Raw genomic sequence first — 26,973 nt, forward strand, 5'->3', positions numbered from 1 at the left:
TCAGAAATCTCATATGAACTTAAGTGATCTGTGAGTGAGCAGGACAATTTGTAATTTTTATCAAGTGAGGATAAAAAATACTTTAACCTTGTGTGGTTGCATGGACCCTGGCTGGAATAGCCCATTGTGGGAGTAGAGATTGAACACAAAACCTCGTTCTGCCTGACAGCCTGGCTTGCACATCACAGCAGGCTGAGTAGCTCTGGCATTGCTTGAGACACGGGAGCAGAGCTGCTGCACTTAAACATGACTTTAGGTGAGTTTTTTTTCTGTGGTTGTTTTTAAGATAGATTTGAAAGAAAATGCCTCAGAGAGCCAGGTAAAAAGTATGAGTCACCCAGAAGGACACAAGTTTAATGGGCCAACACTGCAAGCTGCTGTATACTTTGAAAACCAACCAGGTTTGTATAGAACCTTGTTCCATACCCTCTTGAAGACTGGAAACCAGAGATCCCAAGAACTGGCTGCTTGGTCACATACTGGTGATGAGAATGAAGGGCAACTACCACCATTAGCCACTCAAACCCCACAGCATGTCTGCCCACAATCACAGTGACTCTGGTACAGACTTTGCTGTAATACCAATAGGCAAACTTGGAGTATAAAACGCACTTTAATTGGGATGTTTACATTAACAAGTTTTTCCTAATGTTTCAAAAATAGAATGCAAAAATGTTTTTTAAAAGTCAACAAATTACATTTAAGAAAAGTGCTTCAGTTCTGTCCGTGTGCATGTCACAGCAGGCTGTGCTGCACAGCACAAGAGGCCCACACTCCCTGCAGAGTATTTGCATGAGCTGTGCCCTGTGTGCTGCCACAGCCTCTCTGTAACAGGACTTTGACAAAGGAATCAGGCTTGGGAGCGAGGTTAATACATGTTGAGTGCCAAAGCACTGAAAAATTGAGGTGGAAGGGAACCACTTTCCAAAATGAGTCAAAGGGGGGTGACAAAAAGTGCTTACCTCACAGATCTGAAAGCACTCCCAGCCTCAGCCAGACCCTGCTCAGTGCCATCACCACCTGATGCACCAGCCCCTGCCTGACTACAGCCAGCGTAGTGATGTGCTCAGGAAGCTCAGTCCTGGCACTTCCTGCAGGGCTTTTGGTCTGACTCTTACCACTTGTTTGGTATGGGGAGGACTTTTTTTTTTTTCTTTCCGTATGGCTTGTTGTTTAAAACAAGTTTTTATATAGCTCGAAATAATACAAGACTGGACTGAGAGGGGTAGGAAGCCCTTCTCAGCACAAAAACACAAACCTGGATAGGCTCAGGGGCCACACATTTGCAACAGGAGGAAACATCCACACTAGAGCAACACTGAACATATGTAAAAGAGCCATTCAGATCTCAGCAGAAACACTGAACTATCATGTCTAAGTACTTAGCTGACTGGCAAGGACATTTTAGCAGTAAGGCAGTGAAGATCCACACGAAATCTCTGAGCTGCTAGGGATGCTGCCTGGTACAGAACTGACTTTGCTCTTCCCTTAAACCCCAACACTTCTTCTTTTCCTTCTGCCACCATACACTTGTTCACCTGTGGACAAGGAGAAAGTCAAAAGGAGGGCTATTTGAAGAATTCATGTAGAGAAAAAAACGAGACAAAAAACACTACTCCATAAAACAACCAAGAAAATCAACCCATGCTGTGTCAGCATTTCCCACAGAGGGGCTGGTGTCCAGGGAACACTTCAAGCCCTAACCCAGCTCTCCCCTGGGGATGGCAGATGTCCATACCTTTCTCGCCTTTCTCTCCTTTTGGTCCCCTGGGCCCATGGCGTCCTGGTGGGCCCATCGGCCCAGGGTCACCTGAAGGAATGAGAAAAAGAAGTTTGTCTACAAACGTGATTGAGATAGGTCTGTGTAAGGAAGACCAAATTAGGCAGCTGCTCAGGCTGAGATCGTAAAGGCACCGCCTTCACTACATGGAGGCTCTGACCTTTAGAGCAGCCTGGTTCCAACCATCCCTTTGGTCACAGTGCTGCTTCCTGGGCAGCAAGAAGTTACTGGCATCATAGGGCTTGAGGGGGAAAGGATGGCAAGCCTTACCTTTGGGGCCAGGATAACCCTGCTCTCCTTTCTCACCAGGTGGTCCCCGGACAGTACCGTGTGCTGGAGAGGAAAACAGAGCATGAGTGAGTAGATAAACCACCCGCAAAGACTGTGTGTTCATTTAGAGAAGCAGTGAGTCACACTGGAAGGACACTGCTCTAGGTTAAATGAGATTAGACAGCAGGAGCAGTTTTTCAAATATTTTCATTCCCAACAGACCTGGTGCAGGCTGGGATCTCATCTCACCAGCACTGCTCTGCCACCCAGCCCAAGCATCCTGCCTATCACCTGTGCTGAAGCTGGTCCCTGCTTAGGGGGACTTTGAGAGCAGTGAGTAGCTCTCTTTTTCTGCTGTACATGTGCCAGTACAACCAGCTTAAAATGAGCCACAGGGGCTGTAAGCTCAGTGGCCTTAAGGATTTGGGGTGAATTTTCTGCATGCAGTGGGAAAACTTGATGTCCTTCATAATGATGAGACTACACATCCCCAGAAAAGGAGGAAGAGGGATCTGCCTCCAACTTTGCATCTTGACTGTACTTTTGTGGCATGCAAAAGTGAAAGAATCATTGGCTCCACAAGAGGCTGGAGAGACCTCACATGCATGAGCCAGAAACATCAGGTCAACATGTCACTTACTTCTGAAGAAGTCCATGAGGTCCTCAGTGACATTACCATAGGCTGCAAAGACTCTGCTTATTCCAGGAGGTCCAGGAGGTCCTGGAGGGCCTGGGGGCCCCTGTCCAGTGTAAGACATCAAGTCCTGGAGAATACCTTGGTCTGAAGAAATAAAGACATCACTCAAAAGGAGTTGGTGCTAGATGGTAGGGCAGGAGAGAGTAAGGGAAAACTACAAGGAGCAGGAAGTTACCCTTACAATGTAAGGGAAGTGAACAGGTAACAGCATGCATAGGGAGCTGGAAGTTGTATACCAAAAGAGGAAGGTCCAGGAAAAAAAAAGCATCACACTCACTTTGTAGGTTCTCTGACACATGTCGAGCCAGCTCACTGTAATCCAGGGATCCAGTAAAGGAGTGGCTATAAGATCTGCCTGGACCTGCTGATCTCCTGTGTGACTCCTCAGCTGTCAGCAGCCCATCAAACGACCCATCACTGCCCATGGACGCACCGTAAGAGCCATCGTTGCCCATGGAGGCACTGTATGATGACATGCTGCTGCTCATGGAGCTGCTGTAAGAGCTCCCTGTGCCAAGTGATCCCCCATGGGATCCCTCAGCACCCATGGATCCTCCATGCAACCGCTCAGAAGCCAGTGAATCGTGGTATAATGAAGACATAGACCCAGCCACCAAACCACTATCTCCTTTGGGTCCTGGTGGTCCCCGTGGCCCAGGGGGCCCAGGGGGCCCGGAGATGTAGCTTCGAACTTCATCACCTGCAAAAATACAAGAGGCACTAAGAGGACTAAGAGGACCAGAGACCCCAGGCTCCACAGATATCACGTGCTACAATCTGAATGAAGACGAGTGTGAAATTCTCCTGACAATCGCTGCAGTAACCCTCATCCACTACCATGCATCAGGCAACAGGCACATAAATCAACCTGAATCTCTACAGATGGGAAAACTGAGGCCTGACATCCTCCTCTGCCCCCATCTCTCCCCACAGTTTTGGGTGCCTCACTGCAGAAACCTGCGCAATGATTGCAGAGGGGTGCACTTCTCTCAGGCCAAGCACAGCACCTCTGCTGAGCAGCATTCTGTGACCAGTCTCCCAGAAGTAGCCCAATCTCTTGCTGTTGAGAGGCTCCCCTGGATGACTTGCCAACACGAAAGCCCAGACTGATGGTGCTTACAACTGGCTTACCGTTGCCCTCCAAATTTCACATCATCATATGGTCTGTAGGAAGATGTTCACCAAAGAGATCACTTTTCCAATAGCAAAGGTCTGCAAACGACCTCACTAACAACTCACTGCTCAGTACAGGTCATTTTTAACTGCACAGTGCTTGTTCCTTTAGGCTCACAACATGGACTTTGGTCTTGCGGTTGGACTGAGAGGAAATCTGCCTACAGAGTGAACTGTGGTCTCTCTACAGCCTGTAAGGTGAGTACTGGGATATGCAGTAAGCCTGTAGGAATGAAGTGTTGCTCCATCACTTCTTCAGGAAAGGCTGTCTCAGCTGCAGCAGAGCCAGCAGTCTACACAAGGCAAAGCATGGCTAGGGACATGTGCAAAAGGGATGGACAGTGTTTCCTTACTCTTCAGGTACTGGATCAGCTCACTCCTGAACTCATCACTGTTGGTGATGTCAGCGTAGGACAGGAGGCCGGTTCCTGAGAAGCCTGGTGGCCCCGGAGGGCCAGGAGGGCCAGGTGGGCCCTGGATGCCAGAGATGGAAGAGTATCCAACACCTTGAGAAATAAAGAGAAAAGAATGATTTTGAGAGTGAGAGAACAAGGACATTGCATGGTGTAGTGGTTTCAAGCACAACCAGAAGGGGATAGGGGGGAAAGGCCCCTTTCACCAGGGAGAAGGAAAATGTCACGATTTGGAACACTGATATAACCAGGATACTTGGCTAGGAATCTTAAAAGTTTAAAGGCTCCAACCCCAACTTCCAGCCCTTTCCAGCTGACATTGATGAGATTTTAAGTGACCTTGTTCCCACTGAGCAGTCACAGGCCCTAGTAAGCTAAATCTCAGGCCCAGTCCCTCCAGCACCTTCAATCAAAATCTCCCTGCCAGCTGTGATAAAAGCAGGTGCTTTACTTTGTAAGTAAGCAGAGATGTCCTCCAGAGAGGTGCCAGATGATCCAGGGATCCCTGGAGGTCCTGGGGGCCCTGCAGGCCCAGGGGGTCCAACAAGACCACTGAATTCAGAGTCTGCAAGACACAAGGAAAGAGAAGATGTTATCAAAACCACTGCAATCCTGATGAACTTTCCTGACAATACAGATAACACCAACTAAAACCAAGCGTGAAATTTTTTTCTCCCTAGTTCCTAGCACAGCCTTCCTAGCATACCTCACTTCCTTGAATTGAGATGTCATACATGGAAGTCAGAAGACCCCACAGAGTGTCAAAGTCCATATTTTCAAATATGGAACTACTTTTAAAAAGTGACATAAGAAGCTCTTGTATGCTACCACTCTCCACAAGATCTCAGGATCTGTCTGCAGCCACTCACTGTCCTAGCAGAGCACAGTGCTGCTCCCAAGGCAGCTGTGATCGCTGGAGATTTACAGAGGGTTATCTGTGGTGACAGCCCAAGGGGGAAGTTCTACACTTAGAAATGAGGCATTTGCAGATAAAGGATGGTGGCACTAAAAAGCCTGTAAAAAGATCCTGTGAGTGTGTAGGAACCTGTATCAGGGATCAAGAAGTTGGCTTACTTCTCAGGTATGCTGTCAGTTCACTGTAAGATATGCCTGGTGATCCCGGAGGCCCAGGAGGTCCAGGGAGTCCAATGCTCATACCAGAACCTGCAAAATCAAACATATCCAACAGCATCACAACAGGCTGTGTTGTAATGTGGACAGACAAGCTGAGGGCTCGCTTGCAGGCAATGCAGGAGAGCCTTCTGCATCAGCCATCTGTGCTAAGAAGCAAAGCTTAAGCCATTTTCTTTTTGGGAGTTAAAGTTTGCCCCTTAATCCAAATACAAAGGTATACACAGATAGGCAGGCATCAGGCTTCTTCCTCTATTCTTAGCAAGAGCTCAGCATGTTTCATGAACCTCCAACATTAAACCTGCCAGGACATGCAGTTCATCTGTGGAGCCAGACATACGTGCTGCTTTCCCTGTGCCTGCCTATCCGCAAATAGCTCTGTTGCAAAATTCTGCATCTTTGTGATTTGATTTAATGAAATGTCACTGCTGATAAAATGCAGTTTTTCTGCTTAAGCTGTTGGGGGTGCTGCTGTTAAACAGCATTTTCCTTCTTTCAGAGTCAAAGAGCAAATGCCCATCATCTTTGGAGCAGTTCATTGATGGAATCTGGTAGTGGTTCAGGGAGACTGAGCATGGACCAGGCTGCTTCTTCAAGCAGGCAGTTGCCACTATCAGGATTTGACATCTTAGCACTCTTGTAGAGGATGCTCCAGACTCCTTTCTGCCCAATGGTTCTTAAATGCCATATTCATCCCTTTACAGTCAAGAAAATGAAGCACAGAGGTGGAATTTGTTTCACTTTGAAGTTAACCTCTCAGAGTTAAAAAGGCATTGACGGGACTTCTAAGTTGGCTAAGGCGAGGTGATGTCCCTATGATCAGTTTTTAGCAAGGCAAAACTCACTTCTAGTGTCTGTGCATAATATGTTAGATGCAGGACATCTTTGTTCTTTTAGAAGTCTATCGCAACCCCTGTGAGGAGGTCTCTGTATTTAGGGATTCACTCAGTCAACAGGAGAAGATCTTTCACTAACGCCACAAGCTTTTTTGTCAGCTTCCAAAGGAACAGAGAAAAAAAGCACACTAATAAAGACAATTACTTGTCAAGTAGTTAATAAACCGTCTGGTCAACTCATCATAATCCAGTGACAGAGACATTCCATCTACTCCTGGTCCAGGAGGTCCTGGTGGGCCCTGAGGTCCAACTAGATACTGACGAATTTCTTCTCCTGCAAATAAAAGAGATATTTTAAAGACTATCCAGCTGCTTAAAAAAAAAAAATCAAGTGTGAGGACTTCCCAGTCTGAGAGCTGAGACCCAGCACACTAGAGAAATCATCTGAATCTATAAGTGCAAAGCTCCCTTCACCCTTCCCCTCCCTTTCTGAGTGTCATCTGCCCTCCATATGGTATAAGCCCACAACTGCAAAGTGTGTAGGAAAGAATATAGGGCTGGGTATGCTGCCCATCTTAAAAACAAAGACATAGTAAGACTTTGGGGTGGGCAAAAAGAGATGGGAACCTTAAGAGACTGGGGGAGTTGGAAAATGAAGCCCCAGGCATTAGTGGGAGACTGGGAAAAAACACTGGGAATTCCTTTAGAAGAAGGATGTAGACAGATGCCACCTAGAGAGTCAAAGAGAGTAGGAAACTGCAGTTACAGCAGTGGGTACAAAAAGCAAACCAAGTGAACAAGTATAACTTTGGAAAGCATGCAAACTCAACAATATAAGACACATAAATTTGTCTCCAAAGGACTTGGAAGGAGACATTGCGGTTCACTGTGCAGCACCTATGGCAGGCCTTTGCCTTTCAAAGCAGCTGCTGGTAATCACAATGGGAGACAAGAAGGAAAGGACAGGCAACTGATGGGATGCTTTACCCACATCTCCACATTTCTCTTCATGGTCACTTACTCTGCAGCATGTTCAAAAGTTCTTGGTACAAAACAGATGTAGTTGACACTGAACTGGCAAATGACTGATAATGATCTGAAGAGCCTGGGGGAATGAAAAGGTTTTATGTTAGGCAAAATCAAGAGAAGATAGAAAGTGAAGAGGGGTAGAGGAGGAATAAAGGAAAGCTGAATTAATCCAGTTTAGCTAGTAAAATGGGCTTCCCATGCAGGACAACACAAATCAGTTGCAGTTTCACATAGCACGGCCATTTCCACAGCAGCATGATCTCTGCTCCAAGATTCTAAGCTGCTTCCAAAAGCATTAGGAATTTCATCTACTTTAGGAGTGCTCCAAGAAGAGAAGACAGCACTAGAAATCTGACACCACATATAAAACCAAATACAGCCACTTGTACCTGGGACATGGGGACATTAAAGATTCTAACAGCTAATGTTTAATGTGAAACTACTTAAACAGCAACTATTAGTTAATCTAAAGGTTCAGAGATCACTTCAGCTGTGTGAAGTCCTGGGCCAAGACATGCAAAAGACGGGCCCGAGGAGCTGCAACTTAGAGTGTTGTCTGTCCTCATATTCTATCTTCTTGTACAAACTTAGCAGAGAGTGTTGCCTGATACTCACAGAGTTTACCAGCACAGGAAAATGATGCTTACTTGTCATATAGCTCATAACACGGGTAGCCAGCTCTGCAAAATCAAAGTTCTTCCCATCTGCAGTGGTGAGGATTCCAGGTGGGCCTGGAGGGCCTGGAGGACCTTGAGCACCAGTCAAATAATGCCTTACATTATCACCTACAAGGGAAGTCCAAGATATGCCCACATCATTAGGTGAAGATGATGGCCAGATAGACAACTACTAAACTCTTTTCCCTTAGGGAAAAATCAGGGCCAATGAAAGTCAGTTCTGCAGAGGCTATAGTAGGCAATGGCACTCCATAATATTCAACAAAAATCAAGTTATACTCACTTTTCAGGTAATCAGTGACATAATGCTGAATCTCTTGAGAGGAACTTCCACCTGGGCCAGGAGGACCAGGTGGCCCAGGAGGACCTGGGGGTCCCTGGATTTGTCTGGATCCACCTACAGAAAATATTGCAAGGAAAGTTTCTGGCATGTCTGCATTAGACCAAGAAATGCTAATGGATGCTTGCAGTGAGCCCTTCCCTCTTCTGGGAAGAGTTTTGGGAATGAACTATAGAGTCCTTCTATCTCCAAACATAGTCTAAACATGGACTATTAAGCAGTCTAACATTTTCAATTCATTTGGCATATTATCAATTCAGCCTACTCAACTTTGCAGGGCTGAGCCCAGAAACCTCCCTGGCTTCAGACAGATAGATAGCGCACTCTGTGCACTAAATGCAATGCTCTGCAGAAATATGGATAGAGATCTAAAAAGCACTCAAACTCTTTAGGTTAACCCCACTGCTTCTAATCCCATCTGGCACGTGGAAAACCAGCTTATGGACCTGCTATCTGGTCTCCACAGCAAGGTGTAAAAGTGGACCCTGCATGACTCCTGTCACCACAGCGTAGAGACACCTCATGTTCTTTAAGGTTTTGTACACAAATCCAATCAGCATTAAATTTACATCCACATTTTCATAAAACTCAAAGGAATTTTTTGTACATCTCCACCAGCAATGTCAGCATTTCCTGATAGTATTAGAGCAATGACAGCCTCTCACCTCGAGATGTTCCTGGGATGCCAGGAGCGCCTGGGACACCTGCATCACCTGGAAACCAGAGTGAGGGAGACAGACAATTATTTGTAAGCATCACTGCATCCTCTAGACCTGGTTTGTAAAACAGCTGAGCTATGTGTCACCAGACAGGCAACCACCTAGCCCTCGCAATAACCAATGACTAAATTGGATTAACAGCTTGTTGTTGGGGAAAAGCAGAAGAGGCCACGGCAGCCACCCAGGGCCATGTACTTGAAGAAACTCATTTGCCATGCTTCTGTGGTGCCTGAAAAGGCAAGGGTGGGAATAGCTTTAATCCTCTAAAGGCTAGGTTGCTCCCTCCTTCAGTTTTAACCAGACACGGCTGTGTGAGGCCACTAACACAGAAAGAAGGTAGATTTTAACTTCACCTTTAGGTCCTGGTGGGCCTGGTGGGCCTGGAGGTCCCTGCATGGTGACTGTGCCACCTGTCAATTGCAAAGGAGAGTCAGAAATTCAAAGGTACAAACCGTTTGGAGAAAGTTCTGGCTCCACCAAAACTGAGTTAGATTTTGCCTCTGGCTTCAGCTTATAGACAATTTAAATGAGAAAAAAGGGTACGGACTGACCATGGGAAGAGAATCCTGGAAGGCCAGGTTCACCTGGTTCACCTGCATGGGACACAAAAGGAAGAGGTGTCATATACAAAACTACACTGCACCTCAACAACAAACCCTGGAAGCTTCCTTACCTGTGAATCCTCGTGGACCTGGTTCACCTGTGAACAAGGAAGTAGAGGCACACTGTTAGCTTTTTTTTTGGCTCTGACTTGCAACAGCATCTCAGCCCACACTGCAGAATACTCTCATGGCCTTCAATTTACAAGGCAGAGTGGGTAAAGGGAGTAGATCCCACTTCTTCCTGCCAGGAAAGAGCTGAGCTAAGCTTAACAGGGCCACCTCCTTACACTGACTACCAACTCCATGTTGTATTTTTAAAAAAGATTGTTCCTCACTGATCTCCTTTAATGGCAAATATGACATGACAGAAATTTGGGATCTGAAGAGAGCAACTGTCTTGAAACCAGCACTATAGACTAACAGATTTCTTTGAAAATGCCTTTTTTTTTTTATGGAAGCAGACAGGAGTCCTACTTAGCAATCATTCTTATAGCCGCAGAAAGGCAGGAGAGTTTCTGCCTCCAAGTGCTTCCTTCCTTCTTTTCAGTCTGTGTTGTTGTCACCCACCCAGTAAGGCAGTGGGACTCACCTTGGTCTCCCTTCGGGCCTGGTGGACCTGGTGGACCGGGTGGGCCAGAGACAAATGTTTCTGTAATTAAAACAAAAACATTTCTTTATTACAACCACCACGACATGATACAAGTTTCCTTTGGCTCCATCTGTTCATAACCAAGGACAGACTGGAACCAAAACAACAGGACATTCTCAGGGCACAAGGAAGTGAATGAATCTGAGGAGGCTACCTGAGGTGGACATGGAAGATCCTGGTCTCCCTGGTGGGCCTGAAGGTCCTGGCAATCCTATGAAAGAGAGACACAAATAGATTTCAGGAAGAAAAAGGTTCAGTAACACGAGTAAATACATCAGAACTGTTCCACCTCCAGCTATGGACATAACTCAAATATTTCCAGGTATAGCATAGTATCATTGTTTTTTCCATGCATACCTATCCATCCTTGTTAGTTTTTTTTCATTATCATCTGCTATCACCAAATGTAGGACAGAGAAACTTGTTTCTTTGTGGTGCAGTGTGCCTATCCCAGATGGCCTCTGCTTCACCTGACAGGGAAAGTTCATAATCTCACTCATTCCCCTTTGCTACTGACTAGAGAGCAAGGAATGGGGTTATGCTCCTATCTCATGCCTTCCTGCAGTATTCTCTTCTGGCCGTGTAAGGTAAAATTACCATTTTGCTACAGGAAGTGGTGTAAGGATGTGTTCCTCGTGATCAGTGCTGCTACATCTGTCTCCAGATGGAAACTAAGGCCGTACAAGAATTAAATACAAAATTATTTCGTTGCGTCCTATGGGGATACGAGCACACTGAGCATCTTCCCTTTATGACTCACTAGTCTGTCTAGCAAATCTTGTCCAAAGCAAATCTCATCCCTTGGGCAGCATCTTACTGCTGTGAAACTGCATTAGTAAGAACCCATCACTATGGGAGATTCCACTTCCATTATAGTCAGTCCTAACAATTTCCAACATGTCCAAGATTGTTACATGACATTCTGCAAAGCACAGGACAGAGGAACTGAAAAAACCACCCACTTTCCAGGGTTGTTTCAGAGAAACAAGCTCTTACCTGGGGGACCACGAGGCCCAGGAAGTCCCTGCACAGATTCACCTGACAATGAAATAAACATGATTGTTGTAGGGTATTTACAGAGCCAAATGCACAGCCCAGAAGTGTGCTGAGGTGGTGGTGTGTCCCTGCTTACACACTGATCTCCACTACATTACATACCTGGTGGTCCAGGGGGACCTGGTGGTCCTGCTCGCCCTTGTATATCTCCCAGCACTGCGCAAGTGAAACACAAAAAAAGGAAAAATTGTTGTTGTGAAGCTAATGCTGTTATGGAGACAGTTGTTGTGTTGCTGATAGAAGTTCTTACAGTGAACAGTTGACTCAGGTAGGACCTGGATGACCTAAGCCAAAGTTGAAGCAGAGATAGGAAAGGAGGGATGTCTGGTTACCAATATGGGGCTTGGGACAGAAAGCAAAATACAGTGCTGAGCAGTCTGGAAGCATATTGAAAAAAATGGGAGGTAATCTCTCTAGAAGGCAACAGGTGCTGGGGGAGTGAGCAAAAAAAACTCAGACTCAAAGGGTAGAGAAAGAGAGAAAAAACTTTCAAGGAGAGAAGAAAGGAGGCAATTACACATCTATCATTTAACAAGTATCTGCACCATGTTATTATTAGAAATGGATCTTCACCTTTACATGGAGGCACAAACTTAAAGCTCAGTGATGCAGAGGTCCAAAACTGCATGAGGGATGGGATAGTACAGAAGCACAGTCTGGGATTTATATGACCTCATTCTGGTGCACAAAGATGGCTATTTGGCAAATACCATTTATGGCTTTATGCCCTTCTTTGCCCTGCCTCTTTTGCACACTTACAGAGTCCCTAGACCCTAGGAGCACTGATTTTAAGTGCATCACATATCTAGGACTGCACAGAGCAAGCTGGCACTTTGCTCAGGACACTGCTAAACTATTCTATTCTGCTCTGCTCTACTAATTACCATCTTGAAATAGCATTTGTTCTCCTGTGAATTCACCCTCTAACTTGCTGAGATATTCTTATTTCCTTCCTTCCCTGTTCTTCAGATTAACATGCTCTTTTAAACTTGTTCTCCACTTACAGATGGCTCTGTGTTCATCCAACATAGGGAACTGCCCTGTGCAAACATGGTGACCAAAAGGCTAAACTGAGGCCCTACTGGTTTCCTATTTATGTCCTGAGCCTGGTACCACCTAGTTAGTTTTGAAAGTACTTTGGGATGCACAGATGAGAAGCAGGGCAGAAGAGGAGGTATGTGTCCCGCCATGGTAGCATCCCACCACCAAACACATGCACACACACTTGCCCTATGGCCTGCTGAGGGCAATGAGGCAGATGCACCTCCTGTTAGCTGTAAGCAGGCACCAAGACATCCAGCACCTGTCCAAGAAAAGAAAAGGAGTAGAAAGCCAGGCCTACTTACTCTGAGATGCTAGTGATGAAACTTCTGTCCTGATAGTTTCTATCACAGCTTCACCTGCAGATCCCTTCTCACCCCGTGGACCTTTTTATAAGAGAAGAGGAGAAAGCAAATTAGTTAACAGAGAGAAGCTGACACTTTGTATCCACTCCTCCTCCCCCTAACAATGGGTTCAAACTTTGCTTATGTGAACTGGGAGCCTGAATTCAGCCTCTGAGTCTGAGGGATGCTGGCCTCAAATGTGGAAATGACTATACAATTTGCTCTAACAGGATCATAGAAAAATAGCTAAGAGCTCTTAGGAGAGTCAGCTCTGCTCAGGCCTTTCCAAACAGATGTCTATCTAATTGACAGTGGTTTCAATGACATTATTACCAATTTCACTCTAGTTTGTTCTTGCACTTCTCTAAACAGTAGGAAGCATCCAGCCAAGCTATACCCCTATTACAGGAAGGCAACTGCAGCTGAGAAGTACAATAGAAATGCCAGCCTCCAGAAAAAATAACAAGAGGAAAAAAACCCGAACATTTTCAGCTTTCACATCACATTGGTTTTCTTACTATTCCCCCCTTCTCCTAGAAACGAAAAAAAAAGGAAGAATGGAAATTCTTTAAAAGATTAATTAAGCCCAATAATGCAGTAAAATGAACTGAAAGGAAGAAAGCCGCAAACAAAAGGGAGCGAGATTGTGCCAACGGCTTAGAGACTAGAAACAAAAGAAAACTTGTGAATTCCATTTCCATAAGGAGCAAAATCAGGCCTGATAGAGAATGGTACCTTGTTGTCCAGGGAGACCAGCTGGCCCAACAGGACCTGGTTTCAAAGTTGTTTTTTTTTTAAAAGAAAAAAGAAAAAAAAGATTGTATTAGGTTTTCCTGGCTGTATTTTATAGTAGCAGAAGAGAATCAATAGGTCTTTTATAAGAACAGAAAATATAATTATTTATTTGCTCAATTAATAGAATTGCTATGGGGATATGAACTCATCAGCATCTCATCATGTATTACTTGAAGCTCTGGAAAAGAAGCTTATTATCCATCCTCCAGCAATTGATATGCTCAGTGCCTCTTGGACTGGGGAAATTACCAGAATAGCACTGACCACAGCAGAAATGCAACAGACTGAACCCTCCTCTTGCACTGTCTGTTGCAAAGTCTTGATCTACCAAACCAGCTCCAGGATTAGTTCCAACTATACAGCTGGGAGAGGCACAGAAATGCCATGAAAATCAAAGCCCAGTGGGATTTCTGTTGTCTTGAGATCAAAGGTAAGACTGGAAAACACATACTGACTTCAATTCTAATGCAAGGAAAGAAATCAGACATAAGCTTCTTTTCCTGAGAAGCAATAAAGTTTGCATTGAGTTGCTGAATTTGACCTCTCTCTAGCTGGTATTCATCAGATCAAAAAAAAACCAACAGGGTTCCCTATTTTTTCATCTTTCAGCCCTCCCTTCGCCCCACTCCTTTGTAACTGCCTCCCTAACTCTGCCTGAGATATTGGTCTTTCTGCAGGGAAGGGTGAGAACCATGAGTATCTAGACTGCTTGAGCAGTCTTGCCTCCCAGACAGGTTAGTGTGGAAGAGACAACAAACATTACATATTAAATTAAAAACTGGATACACAGCAATGCAAGGTGCCTGCAAGAAAAAACTCTGCAGAGGAGCAGCTTCCTTACCTGGAACACCAGGAGGTCCAGTGGGGCCCATTGGTCCTGGAGGACCTGGTGGGCCTGGCAGAGCAATAGTTGATGAACCCTCTGAAACACAAATACAGACACTTGTACACATGCAAATACACACACACGCTGCAAACATGTAACAAATCTGTTCTCAAGGAATGATTTGACAATCTGTAGTATGTGTGTTCTCCCAAAACTGAGAGCTGCCAGTATGGGTCTGGCACACAGTCAAAATTAATTTGGAGGGGATAACAAAAAACAGAAAATTGTCCAAAAGTGGAAGTGTTTGAACTCTCACAGCAGTACGTACCAGCACTTATGACTTTGCCTGGAGCTCCAGGTTCTCCTAAGAAAAGGAAGAGATAAATGTGAACTTCATTTTTGGGAAAGATCTGTCACTAGCTCAATTATATTGTCTTATCTCTCTTATTAAACATGTGATTTCTATTCTCTTTGCCCTTGATCTCTCATCTAAGAAATCATATTATTAGAAGGTCATGGAGGAAGTAAAAGAGCCTGCTTAATCCAGAGATCATTCAGATTCTCTCTGATCTTTCCAAGCACCATATCTGCCAGAATAGACAACAGGCCTAGAGTTATCAGAGGCAGGTGCACAACTTCCATTGCAGTTACCACACATCATACTCAAACATCCAAGGTAGAACAGATTTTGCTAAGATTTTCTCTTCCAGAGCTATGCTGAGTGCCTCAGCAGACATCCTGCATTTCATGTTTGGTCAGGGAGGTTCTGGCTATTGCTTGTTCCACAAACCTTCCTTTCCTAAAGCCACTAGATGCCACTGTTGATTCAGAGACTGGTCAACAGAACAGATAATCCTCTCTAAAATGAAGTGCTTAGAAAGAAAACAAGTATTAAGGAAGAAACAATACCCACCTTTAGCCCCTGGCCTGCCTGGGTTGCCTGGAAGTCCTAAAATTAGGAAGAAGAACAATTTAAAATAATTAGTAGAAACATTGTTTGTTCGGTTTTATTCATATACTCCAGTGAGCTTCACTAATAGATTTATAGAAGGCATTTCCTGCTCCAGAATCTGGCTTTCAGCATTTGTAAGCAGGTTGTGCCTACTTCACAAGGCAGAGGAATTCATGGTGGACTGAGCTGGGAGTGTCCTTGGGCACAAGTAGGAGCTTCCCATCTTTCACTATTCCCTAGGTTTGCTTGTAACTTCTCACAGATACTGCTCCCTTTTTAGAGGCTCCTGGATAAATTTCCTGGTGATCTGGCCCCCCCCGACTATTCTGCCTGTGGAACGTCACATTCTTTTTTCCATCTCTACTACAACCCCCCCTCACTCCTCTGTTTCTGCTGCTAATTACAAGGATTTTTCAGTGATATACAGGAAACTAAACACATGCTCCAAGGCTCTGCATTCCTCAAAACTTATGCACCAACCATAAAATCTATCTCAATGCAGAATCAATGCGGAATTGCAGAATCTAATCAATGCAGAAACCTCAGGACATTACTTTGGAAGCCCTGAGTTGTAGAGAGGGAAAATTAGATTTTTTTTATTATTATTATTAATTTTTTTTGAGTCCATACCAAAGTGCATCACTGACAAAAATCTGGAACACGGTGAGAAGCCTACCTGGTGGTCCTTGGGGTCCTGTGAGACCTAGGTGGGAAAAAAAGGCAAAAAACCAAGGATTTTAAAACAATTTTTCAAACAAATGTTGGGTAGAAGGAAGAAAAGGCGAGATTACATTTGCTTAAAATCACAGCACACTAATGGTGCAAGTCAGCTTAGCACCTGGTATATAAACTGAATGTTGGCTTCTAGCAGCTGAAATTCTTGTTTGCAGTGTGCACAATCCTGAGATCACAAATGGTCTCAGATTCCCTTTGTATTTTATTTTCATTGCTTTCTTACACTACAGAGGTCCTCCGCCAGCATTAATTTCAAAATAAGACCAGAAATTTTTGACAGAGGTGGATTCCTGACCAAGAAAACATTGTTTTTGTTCTCTGTATGCTTTTACCTGGCTCTCCTGCATCTCCAGAAGGACCTGGAGGGCCTCGGGCTCCTGGCATTCCCATGAGACCTGGTTCACCTAGAAATATAATCATGTTAATGACATGTAATTCACAGATTTATAATCTACCAATTCATTCAAAACTTCATCACCTGCAGCACTCTATCTATTGTATCTCATAGCCAAGTGGACAGTTTCAGCATCATGTACTTGGAGATGAACAGAAAAGAGTTGTATAGCAAGAATAATTCTATCAGATTTACAGCCAGCTCCATTATATGTTGTATTTCCATGCTTACAAGGTTGATCTTATATAGTTTTTCTGAGACAGTGAGACATATCCTGCAGCATAAATTTACTGCCATCTTCTTCCACTCCTTTTACAAATCAGCCACCAGCCATGTCAGAAGGTATTTGCTCTTCTACCTCAGAGGAATCTCTTACCTTTTTCACCTGGCTGTCCATCACGGCCAGCTTGTCCTGTTCAAAGAAAACAGATTATTAGGGACTGGGGAAATAGTACCACAGTTGCCCTGTCCCCCTACTATGCAGAGTACAGCCTTAAACACAATAAATCTCATTGCATTTGAATAAAGCCTTAGCTGTAGTTACTGAAGATCCTGAAAAGGTTCACTTGAAAGTGTAAGGACAACTTTTTGAGCATACAGATTAATTTTAGCTATTTAGAGAGAAGATTGGTGATCACTATCAATGACTCCACTCCCAAGCTCTTCCCTCATTTGGACTCATAAAAACAGATGAATAGTAGAAATTACAGTGGCCAAAAACCCAGCTATTTTCTGTTACACACCTGCAGGTCCTTTAGCCCCTGGCTCTCCTGGAGGACCAGGTATGCCTCTTGAGCCTTGTTCACCTGTAATTAGATGACATAAAAATGAATCAAATCTTGGTGAAGATATAATTTATGACTGCCAGTAATACTTGGTGCTTTGCAATTGAAAAAAGCACTGATAGGATGTTCAAAGTTTATGATTCATGACTTCTCTGGAGATTAGAAATGCTCAAGGGAAGCGAATGCATGGCATATGAGGGAGAATTTCCATCCACCAAAAATAAAATCGCTACCAAGGATAGGATCTATTTGATAAGAACTCAGGTACAAAAATAAAACTCCTATAACCAGTAACATCTTTATAATTTTTCAGAAAGCTATCTAGCATTCTCTGGACTATATATATATTATTTATATATATTTTATTTTTATTATATATTTATATATACTATTTATATATATATATATATATAAAATAATAAATATATATTATATATATTTTATATTAAATATATATATAATATATATAATATATATTAAGTGTATATATATATATATATAATTAAAACAATGCACATGTATATTTTACAAGCTGATACTTCAAGAATACAAACTACTGACCTGTCATTCCACGAGCTCCTTTCTCACCCTGATCACCTGCAGTACAAAAAGGAAGGACTCTGTGAGATTGCTTCATTGTGAAATGTTTCCATCAGAGAACAAGTCTGCTCTCTGACCAGAGCACAAAATAAGAAGACAAAGAAGAATACAGCTAACTCCCATGAACAATATCCATATCTGAAGGAACCTAAATAAGAGTCATATAAGATTTAATTGATTGATATACCTTTGGGTCCTGGGGATCCAATAGCTCCTTTCTCACCTGAAAGATACACGGATAGGTAGTAACAAGTCAGAAGGGAAAGGAATTTCAGGTACCAAGGAAATTCACAGGGAAATACAGGAACTCCATATCCAAGAAACTCAAACTGCAACTTCCTTTTCTTTATTATAGCTCCATCCATCATTATAGCACCCAGATCTCAACTAATCCTCATTCAGACTTTTCTATTACCTGTCTCTTCTGTTTCTCAATATTTGCTTGTAATCACTAAGTCTGATACTCTTCCCCTTCCCCTCCCCCTTATGTTTTTCTCTGCCTCTTACATCTCAGTGTGCCATGCTCAGGTCAAGTCTGTTGCTCAGAGTACTGCTGGAGAAGAACATCAGCTACTACCACTGTAACTGCACAGATGAAGGGAAGTTTACCTTTAGCACCTGGGAGACCTGCTTCTCCTCTAAATCCTTGAAGGCCAGGAGGACCTGAAGAAAAATGAGGTGAGGGAGTTAATTCATCCCACTCAACACTACAGAAGACAAGAGAAGGTATTGCTCCTTTTCTCTCTACTCTATAAGATGCCATAGCAAATAAAGGCAGCACTCACCTGGAGGACCTTGAGGGCCTGGAGAACCTATCGGACCTATGAATAAGGAACATAAATTTTCTTTCAGTAGCACCACAATCAGAAAATGAACAAACCTCTTCAGGTTTGCTCAACAGCATCCATAATCAAGTAGGTGTTTAGCAGATCAGAATGTCCCCAGACCCTAGAATTGGCATTATGGCCTCTTGAAAATCAGGATATTGAATCTATAAGCTTAATTCTTATAACACATACAAAGTGCTTTTCTTTAAAGTAAGGAAAAGAGATTAAAACCTTCTATCTTTGCTGGGATGTTGGGATCTATGGTTCAGGTACGATTAATTCTTTTGATCCCAGTTACGTGGACTGTAAAGCTGTAATGTCATGAACAGCCCATTAGGGATATGGAATTTATTATTTCTGAAAACAGAATAAAAACAGCTGGAAATGTAATACATCTTGGAGATTGATGTTTCAGGAAACCTCTCTGCTGACCCCCCCACCCTCCCTAAAAACCTCCAGGAGTTTATTGCTCTGAACATTATGTGTACTTACAAAAGTCAATTTTAGTTAAAATGAGGACTATTGAGCCACTTTTCTGATAACTGCAGTGCAACACAAATGAAGTAAGAATTTTAGAGAGTACATTTCCTCCTCATGGAGCACCTGGTTAATCTGCTAGGCTCTCTCTGTCTATCTTGATACTTACCTTTAAGGCCAGCAGAACCCGGGGGACCAGGTGGCCCTGGAGGACCTGCAGCACCTGCAGAATAGGAACATAAATAGATCCCATAGAATACAACTGTGATATCATTTTTCCATCCCCCTGTCTTCCATTATTCTCTATTCTGGCAAGAGTCATGAATAATCTTCAGGGTAATCTGCTGGTCAGTCAAAAACACACAAATAAACATGCACTGTACAAGAAAAAAATCCCATCTCACTGGGCTTTAGGATGAGCAAGATAAATTTCCAAGCTTTGGGAAGATGATGACCTTGATACTAAGTGGTTCTGGTTCTCCCAAACTCAGACTTGACTGTGAAATGCAATAAAACAAAACAAAACAAAAAAGCCTTATTTGTCCTTTGCAAGCTTGACACAAAAACCCTTTAGGACAGATTTGTCCATTCTGGGAAACATCTAAAAATGAAATTTAGATTTGAATAATCAAAATCAAATTCATGAAGTAACTGAAAACTCAGGACTAAACTCCACTTTTTGTCTATCTCTGTTTTATCAAAAAAAAAATTGGAAACCTAGTTCCTACCTCTATCTCCTTTTTCTCCAAATCCAGGTGGTCCAGGCTCTCCTCGAGGTCCTGGTAGCCCTTCTCGACCTCTCTGTCCCATGGGACCTTCCATGCCAGGATCACCTATAGAAAACAAAAGCCTTGTTAGAATAGTTGTCTTTACAGTTGGCAGTGGGCAAGCAGGATCCATGCCTACTTCCATGGTGGAAGGTAACGATCACAGCCAGCTGACGTCTGTAATTCCCCTGTCAACTATCAATCTACTGTGAGAGACTCAGCATTGATACATATGCTTACCCATGCTGCCCTTCTGTCCTTTTGGTCCTTCTGGTCCTTGGTGCCCTACTGGACCAGGAATGCCTGGAAAGAAAAACACAAAAAATGTTCACAATCCTTACCTGTGTACTGTGAATTAATAACCTGCAAATTAGTGTAACAACCTAAGGGACTCAGCAGCTGGTAAAGGATATACTACTTGCAACGTGGGTACTCGAACAGGGATCTCTTTAGAAGAACCCAATACATATAAGAGCACGAGAACACTGTACCAAGTATTCACATAAATGTGGAACACTTTCAAAGGTAGCCTGGGATCTTCACACTCACAGATTAGACATGTTCAACCATACGGAAGTCAGGCTGAGACTTTGCTTATAACCAAGTATCTGTAGCTCAGCATCAAGGCATTAATCAAGGGACTAAATCTACCTTCTAAATACTGACTCTTCAGAAAAATCACTTTGAGCTAGATTTCTAGTGCAAAATTTGTTCTTGTCAGTGGTAATGTCACTAAGAGTTCACCCCTCAGAGGGGAATTGTGCTATTGCTCACCTGGGACACCGGGAAGCCCTCGATCCCCTACAGGAAGAAAGCAATAGGTCAGTTAGGAAAAGGTTTTCACTGTTTTTCACACTGACTAATCCTCGCCCCCATGTAAAAAGGAATTTATGTTCTTGGTGTGTTTAGAAGTTCTACCTTCCCAGCAACGCCAGACTGCATCCTTCGTATTTATGCAATAGATTGAATTATTCACGCTGCATGAAATTCTCTCAAGCACTCTGTGATTAAGCCAGGTATGGTTTCATTTCAGGAATGACCGTCAACCAGATAAAGGAAGTTCCAAGATTCAAAGTGACAATTGATCTCTCTCCAATTGTGATCTCTAAAACTGCCTTTGCCAGGAAAATTGAAGATAATCACAAGAATATCTGAACCATCGGATGCATGTTTCCATGTCTAACTTCAGAAGTAATAAACATTCACATAGGCTATACATATATGCCAGGTCCTATGGCAGGCTGCCACAGAACCAGAGACAGCAAGAAACTCCAGACTCACCTTTAGGACCTTGCAATCCCATGTCACCTGAGAAAAAGGGAAAATAAAATAAAATCAGGAGAAATCCTGGAGATATTTCTCATTTTGTTGTTGTTTTTCTAGTTGTTCTCTAGCCTTCAATAAAACATGAACAAGTTTTGGATGAACAAGGACACTTCACAACTGCACAGTGCAGGACCAGGCCCATCACAGTAGTGACATACAAGATCTGGCCTTTCAACACTCTATAATGCATTGCGTGATTGTTTTTTTTTTTTTGTATTAATTCTGCATGAAACAGGTCCCCCTACAGTTTAAATGGCAAACCAGCTTCATATTCTTTAAGTATAAACCAGTATCAATTTTCTCACTGCCAAGTTCCCCTAGCCCTAGTGGCAACATCCATTCCAAACTTGAGCATTGCTAGAACCAAGTAATAGGACAAGGGAAGAGAAAGACTGTAAGGCTATACCTTTCATCCCAGGTTCTCCTCTCTCCCCTCTGAAGTAGCCTGCAACAGGAAGTGAAGGTGGTGTTAGACTGCATTACACAACAAAATAGCTAATTGCTTTGCATACAAAGATTCCTCTAACTGGATTTTGAAGCAGCAGACAGCACAGGCTGAAAAACAATGGGAGTTTCCTTGAGAAATTTGCCCTTTGCCAGCCCTTGAACTCCTTGGAATTACATGAAACTTCTGAAGCTGGAAGAATGTAGACTCCTCACTTCTTAGCCTGCTTCCATCAAAACAAAAGTAAATAATATTTTCCCTTGCTACTAAAAGTAGCACAATAAGCTGTGGATTCAATTTTATGTGTGCAGTTCTTTCAAAATGGAAAACTCGCTTCAGCAAACAACACATTCTCGTGCAGGATGGCATTCCCAATTTCCTTTTTTCTCATCCTGTTAGCTTTGATGGATGCAGCACCAGCATCAGTGGCAGCATCCTGTGCCCCAGCAAAGCTTATCTGTGAGGACAGGTGAGGGCTCTGTTTTTGAAAGATTGCATTGCAATCCAGAGGTCATTGTCTTTTGGCCCTCAGGAAATAAAACTCATTCATTTCCCTTTAAATAATCTGGTCCAATGCACCATCACAGTATTTACACTGCTCACCTCGTTCTATTTCCTTGTTCAGTCTGCTCTTCACCATCAACCAAACTGATTCTTCATTTTCAAAAGGGAAGGTTGAAGATGGTGCCACACCATGAAGAAAGTCCACTTTAGAAACGTCTTTTTCTAAATATGGATTCCCTTGGTTAACTGTCAGGAAGCTGTGATTTATTTTTTCCAGGTTGTCCACACGAGATTTCAGCTTTCTCACTTCTTCCGCTGGAAGGTTAAAGTAAAACACTAGTGAAACTGTTGATGCAGGCATGTGCCTGAAATACCAATTTCTAATAGCGGTGACAAGGCAACACCGTGACAGCTATGGACAATGAATTTAGCAGGATATATTTGCAACTCTTTTTTTAGCAAGGAAATCTGGAGTTTCAATGATAGCTTTGGAATGTGTTAGTCTCTGAAGAGAAGACATCTCAGGAGTTTCCCTACCCTTCTCTCCCCAGAAGTATATAATCTCTTATAGAAGGTTTATATTCCTTATTCGTTCTTTGTCCATTTGTAATATTTTGGTGGTGGTCACAATTCTGAGTACTGAATGTACTCCTCTGGTAGCGAGTTACAATTCACTTGGCTTCTTTCTGCCCCACAGAACATTTTGTTCTTCCATATAAAACTCAATCCTGCCAACAGAAGGAAGACCCTATCTCTGTATCTTACCCTTCTCTCACCTTAGCAGCAATCTTTCTGGACAGGGATCCATAGAGGTGGGATTCTGTTCAGTCTCAAATTTAAATGCACAGAGGCCAGTGACCCAGGCTAGTTTTAGTAGTCATTTCTTACCCAGAGCAATGAGTCCAAAGAGTAATCCAAGGAGAAGCAACCATGCCAGCAGCAAACCCAGAAGCCATTTCCACCAGCTACAGCAGGAACCACAGGGACACCAGGACGGTGCTGATCCAATTGCACCGCCTGCATCACCATTTCGTATTTCTGGAAGAGGCAATTAAATGGTAAGTAGCTCCTTAATTTCAGAGTCAAGAATATCTTGAGAATAAGGATTACAAGGTCAGATCCATTATACAAAGGGCAATGGAGAAAAATCTTTACATTTCACTCTGTGAACACTGGGTGTTACTCTAATCCCTGTGGAAGCTGTAGACAGCTTCCCAATGGGAATTCCAACAGAGTACAGCAGTCAGCGCTTTTTAAAATAACTGCTGCAAAAACACAATTGCTCTGGGGTCTATTTGTTCTACAGTTCTGAGCTGTAAGTAACAGCAATAGCCAGAATGGTTTGATCCCTCTCCTCCCCACAAATCTATACCGATAGCAGATGCACTCTGCTGTCAGCTAGCTCATTTTCTCCAGCAGTTAAGAAGTGCCACAACTGGCCAATCATCCACAATAAAATCACAGGTAACACTTTCTGTGGCATGTGCTTTGCTCATTACAGCCTTCTAAACATGACCTTCCTTCGATGTCATCATGCAGAGATCATTCAACATGCTCGAGGATAACAGCTTTTTGTATGCTGTGCTTTGATGCTCCCTCCAGTGAAAGTATGAATAGCACCGCTTACCTGCATATGTTTCTTTGTCCCTTGTTGGCGCTGATTTCAATCCTCCTGTAACAATAAAAGAAGATTTAACAGTCTTTCCATACAACACCAAACTTGGAGCATGGATTTGCAGGGAGAAGGTGTTAATGGAGGCAGCAGGAGGTAGTTCTCTTGTATTGCCACAAGCAAAAACCCGTACCATTTGCATCTGATTTCAGGCCAGTATCTGCCACATAAGAGGAAAGCCCCTGCTTTTCTTTCTTCAAGGTGTCTTCTGCAAAGGATCCTGAATGGGAATGAAATGCAACTGAAAACATCACAATTGGAGTTCAACCAGGCCAATTCTTTTCTCGGAGTCTAAAAACATGGTTCTTATTAAGTAGCAACAACAGCTCTCTGCCAGTTTAAGCCAGCTGCTGATCTACCTGTTGCTTTTGAAGTTCTTGAAATCCCAAGCTTTGAGAAATGTCCCAGGGCACACCCTGGAGCTTCAAAGGCAAAAAACGCTAGGCCTAGATGCTGCTGATGTGGTTAAAGGCTAAATGCCTGCCAGAGATTCATGGGTGGCATACAGGCGTAGCATCCTGAACTCTCAACTCCATAGATAGACAAGACCCTATACTGGCAGAGTTCATCTGGCTGCATGCATAGGGCTGTTCTTATTATACATACTCCAGCCACACTGTTCTCACTTCAGCTACATCAAAGTCCCTTGCAGGGGATGTTTCTGATTCATATTCCCCCTCTCCATTTTTCTGTTCTCAGCAGACCCATATGCTAGTCACACATCCCAAGGAAGAAAAATTACCTCCATTAAGCCCAGTGGAAGAGGCACTAAAGACTTTGCCACTATCCTTGGTCATGACTAAGAGCTCCATCTCCTTCTTTGCTGGGGCATTCTCTTTCTCTAGCAGCAGGAACTTGCAGTCTTTGCGCAGAAAGTCGTCTCCCTGGGAGTTCAAAATGGTTCCGCCTGGAATATTGGTGAAAGACAGGAAAGAGGAGGAGATGGGTGCATATAAACAGTTGTAACTACAAGCCACAAATTTTTGTTCATCAAAACAGGGAGTCCCATTATGACTGGGGTTGCCGCTTCTATAAGGAGCCAGCAGGATACACATCAGTCACTTGAAGATAAGAAGAGCTGTGTGTCTCATTAAACTTTAGAGATGTGTATTTCACTAGCATGGGAACAACTTCTACAGGATACGAAGAGTGTACAGCATTCAGTGTACACAATGAAAGAACTCGCTCAGTGACCTCCTCTCTTTTCAAACACATCTATTAGAGAATCATAGAAATTCAGTCTTGAGAGATATCCAAAGGTCACAAGAGCCATCTCAAGCTAAAGAGCACCTTAAAAGAGACACTCTGTGAAGCACAAAGCACTTCATATACTTGGGAGCCAGGCACGGTTATGAGGCTTTAAACTCCAGTTGCAGAGGTTGAGTTCAATATAAATAAGGCTAAAAATACTAATGTGGCCACATTTCTGCCATTGGACAGTATCAAATATTCCTGGAAAAGATAAATCCCAGCCACTCAGGGACCACAGGCCAGTAGAAAGACCTCAGTTTCTCTCATAAAATAAAACAACCAAACAATAAAAAGCAAACAATCTGATCATGCATAAGTTAGTTCCTTGATTTTCAAGTGGTCAAGGCTGATACACCTGAAAAATAATACTTAGGTGTAACCTTGCAAATATTTTGGTTTCAAATGAAACATAGTATCACATGCCATCTTCTATCAGTTACTTATCTATTGAACAGAAATAGCTGCAATATAATTCTCCAATTTACCACAAAGTGGGAGAGATCTGAATCAGGCCAACTGATTTCTCATTCTGGCTCATTTACCTTCTTTTCTGAAAGCGACTAATAAGGGAGCTGGTGACAAGTCATGCTCCTGAAGAGCCACGTGTTAGTACTACTCAGATGGATGAATCTCTAATTCACTTTTATCATGAAATGTTTGTACAAAAGCTATGTCTAAGCAACTGTGAATGATAAACTCACCTGCTGAGGCAGACACACCAGTACTATTCATGGTGTTTGTCTGAGAAGTGTTCTTCATCCCATATGCTGCAACAATGAAATCCCAGAATGAAAAAGATGAAGGATAGCAAGGTACCTACACATACCAGACTTGGGCTATACAACATTCATGGATCTTTTCTCAATCAAGGCACCTAGTAAAAGTCGAAAGAGCAAGGGCCTTCCCAGCAAGCAAGTTTATAGTGCTTACACAGGCACTGGAAGCCACTCCTCTATGTGCAAAAGAGAAGAAACGTTCCTCAAAATCTCCTCACACCACATTGCTCCACACCAGAAGATGGCAATAAAGGAACCTCTGTCCATATGAACATCATAGTCACCACAGAAAAGGTGGGAGAATGTAGTACACATCAGGGACTCCCTTATTTGCTCATGCTTAAATGGTTTCTGACCTGCAGAGGCTGCAGTGGCATTCAGGGCTGAAGAGCTTGGTGACAGATTGTTTTGAACTCCAAACACTGCAAAGAAAAATCAACGCAATGGGAGTTAGAGAAGTCCTGCAGTGCAAGTGGTGTTCTGGCAGAAAACAAAATAAAACCAGTGATAATAATAATGACCTCAGAGAATCCTGTTGGTTAGAAGTCACCCTTAGGGCTTTCAAGGAAATTTGTCAGCTAGCTAGATGCATCACAATTCTAAGCATTCCTGTTCAAAACCTTCCTTACGAAACATTTTTCTTTAGATCACTTTGCATTATGTTATTATTGGCCCAAGAATATTAACAGTGACAATTTTAAAACATCAACTCAGGTTAGATTGGAAACCTACTTTCATGGCTGCATGGACATTTCTGGAAGTATGGGACTTGGGAAAACAAGTACATTTCGGAAACCTGCTTGGTGTGACTGGAGGAAGTTTAATGAGACAATGGCACACACTGTGCTTCAAAGTACTGTCCAGAGAGAAGTAAGCACTTGAAGGTGGTGCCTTCAGTGTCAGAATCACTGTGGCACTATCAAATGTAGTTTACAGACTGCTTTCATACACTCTGCTCTCCCGAGGCTCAATCAGAGAACCTGCATGATGGCACAACACACTGAGTAGGAAAAATGTGCGACTGTGTAAGGAAGAGAAGCACTCTTGTGACATGGAACAGCATCAACCAAAAGTCATAAGTTAA

General features: G+C 43.2%; 1 protein-coding gene across 1 annotated transcript in view; it reads right to left on the minus strand.

Moving 5' to 3' along the window:
- Positions 1-1,378: 1,378 nt before the first annotated feature.
- The window catches only part of COL17A1 (collagen type XVII alpha 1 chain), a 39,277-nt gene continuing 13,682 nt past the window's right edge, over positions 1,379-26,973 (minus strand). The window contains exons 12-57 of the mRNA XM_010714675.3: positions 26,246-26,311; positions 25,815-25,880; positions 24,605-24,769; positions 23,996-24,082; positions 23,818-23,862; positions 23,079-23,228; positions 22,290-22,505; positions 21,648-21,686; positions 21,197-21,223; positions 20,690-20,716; positions 20,156-20,218; positions 19,877-19,981; positions 19,318-19,371; positions 18,630-18,665; positions 18,454-18,507; positions 18,032-18,067; positions 17,806-17,841; positions 17,203-17,265; positions 16,836-16,871; positions 16,398-16,469; positions 16,007-16,033; positions 15,292-15,327; positions 14,707-14,742; positions 14,394-14,474; positions 13,493-13,528; positions 12,719-12,799; positions 11,475-11,528; positions 11,313-11,354; positions 10,471-10,527; positions 10,257-10,316; positions 9,739-9,765; positions 9,617-9,658; positions 9,419-9,475; positions 9,012-9,059; positions 8,290-8,403; positions 7,977-8,114; positions 7,322-7,405; positions 6,506-6,634; positions 5,408-5,497; positions 4,785-4,898; positions 4,274-4,426; positions 3,025-3,447; positions 2,691-2,831; positions 2,051-2,113; positions 1,739-1,810; positions 1,379-1,538 (exon numbers count right to left, since the gene is read on the minus strand). Coding sequence (XP_010712977.1) covers positions 1,489-1,538; positions 1,739-1,810; positions 2,051-2,113; positions 2,691-2,831; positions 3,025-3,447; positions 4,274-4,426; positions 4,785-4,898; positions 5,408-5,497; positions 6,506-6,634; positions 7,322-7,405; positions 7,977-8,114; positions 8,290-8,403; positions 9,012-9,059; positions 9,419-9,475; positions 9,617-9,658; positions 9,739-9,765; positions 10,257-10,316; positions 10,471-10,527; positions 11,313-11,354; positions 11,475-11,528; positions 12,719-12,799; positions 13,493-13,528; positions 14,394-14,474; positions 14,707-14,742; positions 15,292-15,327; positions 16,007-16,033; positions 16,398-16,469; positions 16,836-16,871; positions 17,203-17,265; positions 17,806-17,841; positions 18,032-18,067; positions 18,454-18,507; positions 18,630-18,665; positions 19,318-19,371; positions 19,877-19,981; positions 20,156-20,218; positions 20,690-20,716; positions 21,197-21,223; positions 21,648-21,686; positions 22,290-22,505; positions 23,079-23,228; positions 23,818-23,862; positions 23,996-24,082; positions 24,605-24,769; positions 25,815-25,880; positions 26,246-26,311 — 3,698 coding nt within the window. The 3' untranslated portion in view covers positions 1,379-1,488. The remainder of the gene's footprint in view (positions 1,539-1,738; positions 1,811-2,050; positions 2,114-2,690; positions 2,832-3,024; positions 3,448-4,273; positions 4,427-4,784; positions 4,899-5,407; positions 5,498-6,505; positions 6,635-7,321; positions 7,406-7,976; positions 8,115-8,289; positions 8,404-9,011; positions 9,060-9,418; positions 9,476-9,616; positions 9,659-9,738; positions 9,766-10,256; positions 10,317-10,470; positions 10,528-11,312; positions 11,355-11,474; positions 11,529-12,718; positions 12,800-13,492; positions 13,529-14,393; positions 14,475-14,706; positions 14,743-15,291; positions 15,328-16,006; positions 16,034-16,397; positions 16,470-16,835; positions 16,872-17,202; positions 17,266-17,805; positions 17,842-18,031; positions 18,068-18,453; positions 18,508-18,629; positions 18,666-19,317; positions 19,372-19,876; positions 19,982-20,155; positions 20,219-20,689; positions 20,717-21,196; positions 21,224-21,647; positions 21,687-22,289; positions 22,506-23,078; positions 23,229-23,817; positions 23,863-23,995; positions 24,083-24,604; positions 24,770-25,814; positions 25,881-26,245; positions 26,312-26,973) is intronic.

Source organism: Meleagris gallopavo, chromosome 8, assembly GCF_000146605.3.
Source record: "Meleagris gallopavo isolate NT-WF06-2002-E0010 breed Aviagen turkey brand Nicholas breeding stock chromosome 8, Turkey_5.1, whole genome shotgun sequence".
NCBI classification, from domain to species: domain Eukaryota; kingdom Metazoa; phylum Chordata; class Aves; order Galliformes; family Phasianidae; genus Meleagris; species Meleagris gallopavo.